Genomic DNA, 10,851 nt, shown 5'->3' on the forward strand with positions numbered 1-10,851 from the left:
TGTGCCATTATATCTATTTTACAACCCAGTATGATTTACACATGCTAAACCTGTAAAATTGAAAGGAATTAAAAAAATGTCGCTGAGCATTTGCTCGAGGTTATGCAGCCGCTTTTACAAATCTTCCAAGTGGCTGTAAAGATGAATGCCTCTAGGGTCCAGCCAGGGCCCTGCTTTTCCAACCAGCTAAAGCCCTTATCTTAAATCCAAGCAAAGTACCATTAATCTTTTTGAAAGACCTTTTATGGCTTTTAATATATCCCAAATTAGAACATTTTACACCCTTGGTTCCTGAAATATGGTGATAAAAAGCCTTTAGAGCTTAATTTTCCTTACCGCTTGCTCTGACCAATTTGCAGTTCTTTGTGATAATGTTTAGACACCTTAATTAAAATGCAGCAAAATATTGGATGTTCTATATGGAAAATGCTGATACTTTGGCTACACATACAGGAAATTCTTATATATTTTTTACTCATTTTAAAAAATGTCTCCCCACATTGTGTTGCTGTGGTTATCTGATGGCCTGAAACAGTTTTTTTGTATAGAAACCATTGACCAAGCTTTTGTGATGTTTACTTGGGCATGAAGGAACATCTTTCTTTTTACAGGAATGAATGGCGATTCCTGTTGGTCTGTATTATTTGTTTGTAATACTGAAACATAGCACGATATTCTTTTATCTCCAGAACTCGGGTTAGTCAATCTGGCCTAGCAAAATGTGTTTCTTCTCTACTGTCTCTTCTTCCATAGAAGATCTTACTCTTTCACATTTTCAAATAGTTCTGCTTTGAAATCCTCCACAAGAATAAGTGAAACATTTATTTTAAGCATTTGAAGGACACAGAATTGATAGGATTTTTCATCATCAGTGCAAGCTTAAAAGATTCTTCCTATAAAATACATAGACCAAGCTTGTTTAATGTTTATCAGTTGAAGAACATTCCATTTAACCTAATCCAAGGCACAATACGGGTAGAAAATAGAGCTTCTACATGAACAGGTCTGTTTGAAAGCATTGCCTGTATACCCAATTATCGTATTTACTTAGTCCACAGAATGGCACCCTCTCCTGTAAACATGTGTTTTGTACATTATAACGAATTACTTTTTACAAGTTCGTACTGTGTCTCATGGAACATAGACTCTCAACCTTTGCTGTGATGCTGACTGTGCTGGATCTGGCATTCACAGTGCCAGAAAATGAAAAGCTTTTGCACCCTCACAGCCCGTGGCCAGGTTGAGATGAAGAGCCCGTTTAAGTCAAGTGACCACACGTTCAGACACATCGAGATGCTCTTTGGTTTCTCTGTCTCAAGTCTAGAAAAACCCATATTGGAAAATTTCAAAAAGTTAAAATGTAAGAAACATCTTAATTTACAACAGTTTTAGAAAATAACTTGGTCACATGGTTAGTGGTGTGTGGCAAATATGTTCGGTCATTTTTGTTTCATACTCAAAGTATAAACTCAATTTAAATATAAACTGAGTGGGATTTTGTTGTTTTTTTTAAATTGGCAAAATTTGCATTTGTTATAAATATAACACATAGGAATATAGTTAAGTAGAAATGTATGGAAGTGGGGACAGGAAAGAGACTAAATATTCAACAAAGATGTGGAGAGGCCCAGTTTACATTTTTTTTGTTTTTAAGATTTTATTTGTTTTTAGAGCAAGGTGAAGGAAGGGAGAAAGAGAGGGAAAGAAACATCGATGTGAGAGAGGACCATTGATTGATTGCTTCTCGTGCGCCCCCTGACCGGGGACAAACCTGCACCTTCTGGTTTGCGGGATAGTGCCCAACCCACTGAGCCACACCAGTCAGGGCCCAGTGTACATCTGAAACACGGGTGGCAAGCTGTGTTGCACAACAGTAGGCTGTTTATTAGGCCTACTTCCTGCTCTCCCAGTACGGGATCCCACAGGATCCCATAGTCCCTGCCGCCTCGCATTTATTTAGGTGGGACCGTATGGGTAGTTCTGACCAGAGGGTTGTGAGCAGAAATGACAACTGTCACTTCTGGACTAAAGCTTTTAGGGGCCAGGGCGAGACCCTCTGGCTGTCTCTTCCTCTGCCACGGCAAACTCGGCTCGGAAGCCACACGTTGAGATGCTGGCACCACAGGGTGGAGGAGAGCCCTGCCAGTCCGCAGCTGACTTTAAGTGAAACGAGGTAAAAGTTCGGCCAGTGAGGTGTGGGGATTGGTGTGATACTGCAGTGTTGACTAGCCACACCCTGCAGGTGCTAACCTGATTTTCAACTTAGGACAAACGGATAGATTTCCAGTGGATAGGAAATCCTCCTTGCTGATAAATCACACCACAGCATCCTTCCAGAGTTCTGTTTTCTCTTTGGATGATAATGCTGTAGCCCTTTGGGTCTTGGCCCTTTTTAGTTGACTTAGATGAACTTTTAATCAATGCAGAACTGAAAATAAAAAGAGAACCGAGAGTCCAAATCCAGTCTTGAAGCAGTAAAACGTCACTGGCAGCCCCTTCTCCACAGCCCCACACTTGAAACTGAATCCTCTTGTCCAAGGCTGTCTCCGGTGCCTAGCGCAGCATCCGGCCGAACTGTGGACTTGTGCCCTTACAGTACTTGCTGAGTGCATGTTACCCTTGTGAGAAACGGCGCTGCTCCTATTGGGCGAGTTTTGAGAAGAAACAGGCTGGTCTGCTTTCTCCGGCGGGCTCTCAAGTCACAGCGGATCGTCTTTTCTTCGGTGGCTTCCCTGCTAGTGTTGACTGGTTCAGCACCCTGGTTTAACTGCCAAGTTGCTTCCTCTTGTTTCCGTTCTTTATATAGACTCTTCCTTGGACGGAAAAATCAGATCCATGTTTGCTGTCGTTTAGAAACCCTAGGCAGTGCTTGATTACTACTCATTAGTTTCCTCCTAAAGGAAACTGTTCTCCCGGATAAGCTGGAAGAAATGTGGAGTGCCACAGCTCACTTTGCTTCTCCCCTTACACGTGCTCCTCACTGCTGACGCTGTCTCCCCTTGGCAAACAGGTTCCTAAACTTGGGCTTCAGTGCGTTGGCTCCGAGTGGCTCCCAGTCCTTTTTTCTCTTCCTTAAGTCTGCTGTCTACTAACATGCATTAGGTTGAGTACAGGAACAGAAAAGGTAAGAAACACCAGAAAGAGTTTTAGCCTTTGTTGTTTAGTCTGGGTTCTTAACAGATACTTTTGAGTATCTGTATAGATCGGTATTTTTAAAATCAGAGCCCACTAAAACCAGATCACCGTTCTTTTCCTGGAGACACTTCCTAAGGAAGAGCCCTGCAGTGGAGAGCTGGGTGGAGCAATGTGGTAACTTAGAAGCCGAGGAGCTGAAGAGAGACAGGAGAGATGCAGAAACAAAGACTTGCAGGTTGAGTTAGAGAAGCCCTGGTAGGGTGGGAGAGGAGGAGGCTTCCTTCTGATTGGACCTTCCAGGACTGGCAGGTGGGTGTAAGGAGGAGTAGGAACAGAGGGACCAGCAGAGGGAGGACTTGGGTACTGTGGTCCCGGAGCCCAGCCTTTTCATCTCTGAGCACCCGTTATATTTTTTTTGGTCAGTGAATTAAAAGCTGTTGCTCATCATACAAAGTACGTTTATGAAGGAGTAATTAGCTTCCCCATGTTTCATTAATCACATCTCTGACTGCCAGTCAGAGCTTCTGATCAGCATGAGATAAGTGGTGTGACCATACTGAGTTGCTGTAATCCTAGCCCAGAGCAGAGAAACTTGATGTCTCTGTCGGTGCAGTCTGGTCAGGGGGAATTCCTGTTCAGCCTACTGAAGTGCCGAGACAGCTTGCAGATCTTCATCCCAACCTCTGTGGGCCCTCGAGGGGCCTCAGTTTGGGAAGGATTTCCATCTGGGAGACGGGTACAACCAGGGGGAAGGGTCCGGGGGCGGTAAGGGGGGTATGGGCCGCATCTGTGTCACCCGGAACTACCACTGTACCGTGGAAGTTCAAGGAGTCCTGTGCGCAAGAATTCCTCATTTCTGGACACAGCGTCCCTACTACCCCCAAGTGCTCACATGTTTATATTCGTGTATCAGCTGGAATATTTATTTTTGCTTTTTCTTCTAATTCTTAGCTTGGTGTAAAAATTGCCAAAGCAATTGCCTGCCATAACTTTGTAAAAGCCAAAAAGGAAGCTGAAAATTCCCAGGTTGCTCGAAAAAAGAAGAAACTTGCGTGGGGGTAAGTTTGAGGCTTTTAGTGGTAATTCTACGAACTTCACAGGCATGCACACGGCCTGTGACACACTTTAGGAACCTAGTTCGTGCTTCACGGTTGCTCCTTGTGTTCGTGCTGAATGTCTAGGGCATCGTAGATAGGGGGCGTTTCTTTATCCTGCTTGAAGTGCGTTTGGTAATCGATGGAGTATGTGAAAATTTAAGTTTATTTTACTTTGGCTCTTAGTAAACATGTAACTTTAGTAAAATATTTTAGAAATAAATCGAGATTTTTATGTTCTTTGTTCAGGTTTGAAGCGAAGAAGAGATGGGAAACCAAGAGCAACATGGGCTACATGTGACCTGCCGGGTCCTTCCAGATGTTGCACCCTTCCTGAGATTGCACTGGCGTCTGCAGTTGCTCGCTGACTGAGAAGATACTCCTGCCTGTGCTAAATATGTCAGAAAATCGGTAGAAGTACGAAAACAAGCATGAAATCTGGGGGCTGATTATCAGTCTTTTTCTAAAGAGTTCAATCTATTGAAGTGAATGGAATGGAACATTCTGGTATTTGTACAGGGAATCTAAGCATACACACAGGAAAAAGATCGAGGTTTATTTATTTATTCACAGGGACCTACATTATAAAATCGATTTTACTTTTCATCCATCTGGTACAGCACAGCCAATGAGCTCCTTATGCTCTCTTATCTGTACTCAGCGTAACTGCACTTATTCGGGAATTGTGTTTTTAAGATTGGCATTTGTTTATAATGGATTCGTCATAAATGTAAGAAAGTCTCAATGATACTGTTTTACAAATGACTGTATCTTAATGTTTTAGAAGTAATTATTGGTTCTTTATTGGATGCAGTAGAGTTGATACTTGACAGTCACATAATAAAAGCAATTGGTTAGTTTTAGTGTACCTTCAGATAAAATATTGCAATAAAAAAAAAAAAAGGACAGAACGTACTGTTTGGAGGATGATTTAAATTCAGCTCTGCCTGGAAATGTCTTGCTAAATATCTCTGAGTCATGTCATTCTTTAAATTATGAGCTGACTCTTAGAAGAAAAAATGGTATAATATTAGCATGTTATAACTGAAGACAGTATAACTTTGGACCTTCTAAGAACGTGCTTTGATTACTTTTACTCCTCTTCCCCATTACTTAAAAGATTGAAATTGGGGTTTGGTGCCGTGGGAAGTGGATTTCTTTAGAGAAGTGTGCGATCGTCCTGACTAGATGGGGCTTTGAGACTTGTCATCACCAGCTGCTCCCACCACCGCAGCTGGATGCTTTGAGTTTTTGGAAGCCTTAGGTATCTTCCTACGTCCCTACTAGGTGCTCAGTAGAGATTAAGACTACTTATCATGGTTTTCATCAGTTCCCCTTCCTTCCTCAACCTTCATCAGAGGTTTTCTAGCTGTCTGATACAGACTTTCTCTGGGCTGATAACAGATAAATTTAGGAACATAGGAAATGAGTCATGATTATAATTCTGTTATTATTTTGTTATTTTTAGGTTTATAGTAGTAACATTATTTTACTAATTTATTATTGGCATGTTTAGTGTTTTATCTGTGTCTGGAATAAGCAAATTGCCATTTCAGGGAACAAAAATCATATCTTGCTTCCACTTAGGTGAGAAAAGCCACTATTGAGAAAGCAGGATTTTAGATGATCTACTTACAGAATTCACCACAAAAAGGTGTCCAGATCAAATACTGCAAAATCTTGTATTTTAGGATTTACTATCTCCTGTTGCATTTTGCAGATAAAATCATATACTGCTTACCTGCAATATATCATTTTAAAATCCTATAGGTAAATACAAACTTACAATCCTTACAATACAATCCTTAATAGGTGAATACAAGGGTTCCAAAGTATAGGAACCTTTCCTTTAAAAATCCACCGCACAACCCAGTGGTTTTGTCTGCAAGGTGAAGTGTTCTCTCTGAGCAGGGGTGGGATGGAAATCTTACACACAGGGCCGCAGCTCCCGGGCAGCCTCCGTCTCGGTTTTCTGTTCCCGCATCCCCTTGCTTGGCGCACTTAGTGACCCCTGTAGGCATGGCTCACAGTCTGCTCATGCCGAGGCCCTGCCAGCGTGGCCTCCTTGAGGCTCTGTCTGGTTGGGAGTCCTCCTCCAGCCTGTCCCATGGCCAGCGCTTGCCCACTCTGCCCCACGGCCTAACATGGATGGGACATTTGAATTGAGTGGGGGGTATTATGGGAAAATCAGATGTAGCAGAGGACGCATATGATAAGGGGGGCCATATCTCACAAGACCCCACCCTTCGGAGGCCTGGGTTGTGAAAAGCTTTAGAATGTGGGACAACAGAAGGGGGTGGGCAGCGGGAGGCAGGGATTTGAAGGGAAGGAAGGGACCTGCTGTCTTGGGTTTGCCCTGCTGACACGTCATTTGGAATCAGTTTTATTTTATTTGCTTTAATCAGAATTAGACATTTTACTCACCAAAGCATTAAAATGGGAACATTATTCTTGGAGTACCCATGTTGCTTAAAAAGTGTAGTCATTTGTCCTCTTCATCTGGTCACAGCAAAGTAAGGGTTCTTTTTGCATCAGTAATAACTTTGGCTCCTGAAGCTTTGACATGTGCATTTGCTACCCCCGGAATGCCTGAGTTAGATTAGTAACGTAAATGTCAGTTGCAGTTAACGGAGATGAATCTGTCTCAGGCCATCAGTATGGCATTATTGTAACTGTGATTGATTGAGTACTTCAGGCTGAAACAACTCACTAAAGAACAGTTTTGAGCTTTAACGGTGCTGGTTCTGAAAGGCAAGCCGGCAGTGTGTTCCTGTTTGGGAGCCCTCAGGTCGCTTCTGATGCTCAGCGGCACATTCTGTTTCTTTCACCAAAAGGAGGGTTTGAATATGTAATCTCAGGTTTGCTATAATTAGTTCCGATGACAGAGTTAAATACCTTGCCCAAAACTATAAATCAGTAGTTAAACAGGTTTCTGCAACTGATCATAAATCTCAAACTCCGTATTTTAAACGCACTTACTTTCTTAGAGAGACAGCTGAGGGAGGGACAGGCCAAGGACAGGAATGCAATGTTATCTGAACTTCAAGTAACAACAGCTGAGACCCTCACATTGAAAAACCTAGTGATTGCCCTGCTGCCTTTGGTCCAGAATATTATCTTTTAAGTATTTTAATAACTTAGCTTATTGTTTACTCTGTTAAGACAAGTTTGAATTCTTAAAATATGGAAATTAATTTGTAAAATGTCCAAATTTTCATTTGCTAGGTAAAGGTACTACTTTTTAAAATGTATGTCTTACTACACTAAAAAAATTATTGTATATGGTTGATATTTAAATAAGATTCCAATTGCATTTTTTTTTCTTTTTTTAAGAAAAAGTTTAGGAAAACTGAGTGATGTTTGTCAGACACCGTTTTGGAAAAATAACGTGGTGCAACCTAGTAGTGAAATTCAGAACCAACGGAAACACTCCCAAGTTTTCCATGTTGGCCGCAGTCACTTTTATTTTTAGTATCTGGCAGAGGAATAAATGCTTTTCATGTCAGTTTAATATTTTTTTCAAGCCAACTGTTTGTTTATTGGCTTAAAATTTACACTCTGCTAAAGTCTTAGCTGACTTCCACGAAACAAAGAGTAATATTTGGATAAAGTATGTACATGGAAATCTTTTCCAGGACCAAACGTAGATGGGTATTTGTGGTATCAGTGCGTTCGAACATGGTAACAGATCCTAAAGTACTTAGTGAGAAACTTGCTGCTCGAGAGTGGAGTCTGTGTTAGAGTAAATGTCAGCGAGCTACCAAAAGGTTATTTGATTCATGTATATCCTTGACCTGTGTAGCTTACTGAGACAGTGCGACGTGACTCCTTTTCCATGTTTGAGGGGGTGCTCTGTAGGTTTTCATAAAATGGGCAGAGCTGCGTTCTTTAGCCTTTATTATTTTATCCTCTCTCCTCACTCCTCACCTTGAAAGCAGAGGAGCCCCACACGTCCGCAGTGTGGTGGCTGTAGGCAGCACAGAGGATTGCTGGGAGGGGACTCTAGACTCCAGGCAGGAACAGGGCAGGCTGCACCCAGCAGACCCAGAGTGCGGGGAAGAAGCTTAGAGGACCAGGCCATTGAGTTCCCGGGTGAAAACGGAGCCCCGGCATCTCAGCAGTAGCTCCTTCTGTTCCCTGGTGAGTACTTGGGGGATGTGTGTTCATTTTGGTAGAATTTCTTTAGATACAGCGGTGCTGCCGGAGGGGCTTCCACTACTCTGGTCTCGGGGATCCTGAGCCCTGGACCATAACGGCAGGCCTTCGATGGGAATGCCCATTAAATGCCATGCCGTGTGCTGTGTTTTAAGATGTGCTTGTAAAATCCAGAATTAGTTGAGGAATAATTATCTTTTTATTAGTGTTAGTAACCCTTTTTTAGATTTAAGTCCAAAAAGCCTAAGATTTTTTTAATTAGCTATGTGCCTTTTTTATGTAGACCAGGTTTCTTAAGGAGGCACAGAAGAGAAGGAATGAAGGGGGAAGGGAGGGTGGACCCGAGAGAGGCCTTGGCCCTGGGAACCCTGTACTGGGTTTCCCCCTGGGCCTGCTCCCTGGCCGCCTCCTGGAAGCCCCAGCCCACCCCCCTCCGAGCCCATGGGCTGCCTCCTGCTGAATTGCTGCCGGCGGCGGCCTTCTCCGTGACAGGTACCGAGTGAGGTCATCTTTTCCCACCTCTAATTCTGAAGGGTGTGTCTGTCCAGTTATTACTTGTTCACTGAACTTAAAGGGTTAGAAACCAGCAGCTACAGTACAAGCTGTAATTATTGACGTCTGTTCATATTCATCTGTCAGTCCTGGCATTTGATCAAGAAGTTAATACATCACGTCGTCTTCAGGCTGAATGTGCCTCAGCTCATCATGTTTTATTGTTTGATGGGATAGTATACAATTACGACTGCCCAGAATAAAAACTGTTTTCATTTGTAATGTGGGTGATACCAGAAGTAATTACGAGCGTCACAAGGCATAGTGAAACAATGAGGCCTCGTGTTTTTTTGAATTCCTTTCTACGTGATCTCTTGAGACATGTTCACTGGACGCCTCCCGTGTGTCAGACCCTGAGCAGACTCCCTCAGATGCCTAGATGAGCAAGCACGGGCTGCTGGGAAATGGATGTAAACCGTGTCGGGACAACCTGAGTTTTTAGGTGGGCTTTCAGAAAGCCAGTCACATTTCCTTCGCTAAAACAAATTATCTACACGTGATAGAGGCCGTAACCTAGATGTAAACATTTTGGTTTCATGGGTATACAGCATCCCCAGGAGGCAGGGTTTCCTAGTGGGGCGGCCAGCCGAGACCCTCACTAGCTTAGTGACCCAAACGCACGGGCTCCCTTCGCAGGGAGGGGGCTTGGCTCCCGGACTTCCACCTGTTTCTTAGGCTCAGAGACGAAGGCCACAGAGGAATGAATGCAACCGTTTTTGCACAGTACTTGGTAATTCTAGGTGTCGAGCTTTTCTTAGACTGTACCTACATGTCCTTTTGTTGGGACAGCTGTGTCACGGCGCCTGCCCACGTCAGGGTGACATTAACTACTGCCGGAAATACACCTCCCCCCTAGGCCGACTGGAACACAGTAGAAGTTTCTCCCGGGGGCAGAGGACGATGTTCCTGTCAAGCGGACTGTGCTGCACGCAGTCGTTCCGAGCCCCCGGCTGATGGCCCCGCGCTCACCTTCTCTCCCCAGTGACCTGGGTGTCGCGGAAGCACACTCCTGGGCAGTCATGGGCCTGGCGTGGGTGTGTGACAGTCCTCCTGGTCGCTGCACTGGCTGGAACTTGGTGACTTCACCACGCCCACCTGCCAGGAGGCTGCAAAATGTGCACCGGCTGTTCCCCAGGAAGAAGTTGAAATAACTTAGTAACTAGCTGGCAGTGTCTGCTGAGTTACCTCAATCACACGTGACCTTGACTTGGCGGTAACTGTCGCTGAGGCACGATGTTGAATAGCACAGACCTCAGTGTGTGATGTGATGTGGCCACTTGTCCTTGGGTGTGTTGACAGAGCTGATTGAAGTTGCCGCCCATATTACCAGGTGGCATGTGTGGTCCCAAGGATCCCATGGTCCAAGGATCCCGTGGTCCACGATAAGGGCCGAAACAGAATTTTGTGCCCAGGGAGGCTCAGTGAGAGTAGTCACCTATGCAAAGTCCATCAAGGCTTCCTGGCAGGGGCGATGCTTAGTGAAATTTGCAAGGGTAACAGGGACTTCACTCAGGAGACCAATTGAAGCAAGAGTGTCCCAGGCCAAGCAGGAACATGAGGCACGGGGGCTCAGCAGGGGCTTTAGCGGTGGGTGGTCTGGGCAGTGGAGGTCCAGCAGCCGAACCTGGGTATTCAGAGGGTTGCTGGAACCCGCTTGCACACAGCTTTGTGAGACCCGCTGCGGAGCTTGGACCTGTGTCTAGGGAGTGAGGGAGGTGGTAGGGGCAGGTGATGTGGGTCACGTTTACTAATTTCCTCATGTCAAATATGACATTTGTGACGCCACATTGAGCAGTGTGGGTCATACTTAGACATACAGTGTGTCAAGGTAACTCCACCTGTGGAGTTAGCTCCTGGACAGTGTTTGTAGAGATGTGGAGGTGAGAAGAGAGGTTTGTTGTGGAAGACAGGTGGA

The 10,851-nt window shown here is 44.4% G+C and overlaps 1 protein-coding gene across 3 annotated transcripts in view; it reads left to right on the plus strand.

The window, feature by feature from the left end:
- FAM204A (family with sequence similarity 204 member A) overlaps window positions 1-9,158 on the plus strand; it is a 34,292-nt gene extending 25,134 nt beyond the window's left edge. For all 3 annotated transcript variants that reach the window (XM_024555559.4, XM_024555560.4, XM_053922619.2), the window contains 2 exons: window positions 4,087-4,193; window positions 4,479-9,158. In XM_024555559.4, coding sequence (XP_024411327.3) covers window positions 4,087-4,193; window positions 4,479-4,530 — 159 coding nt within the window. In that variant the 3' untranslated portion in view covers window positions 4,531-9,158. The remainder of the gene's footprint in view (window positions 1-4,086; window positions 4,194-4,478) is intronic.
- Window positions 9,159-10,851: the final 1,693 nt, after the last annotated feature.

The sequence above is a fragment of the Desmodus rotundus genome, chromosome 4 (genome assembly GCF_022682495.2).
Source record: "Desmodus rotundus isolate HL8 chromosome 4, HLdesRot8A.1, whole genome shotgun sequence".
NCBI lineage: Eukaryota > Metazoa > Chordata > Mammalia > Chiroptera > Phyllostomidae > Desmodus > Desmodus rotundus.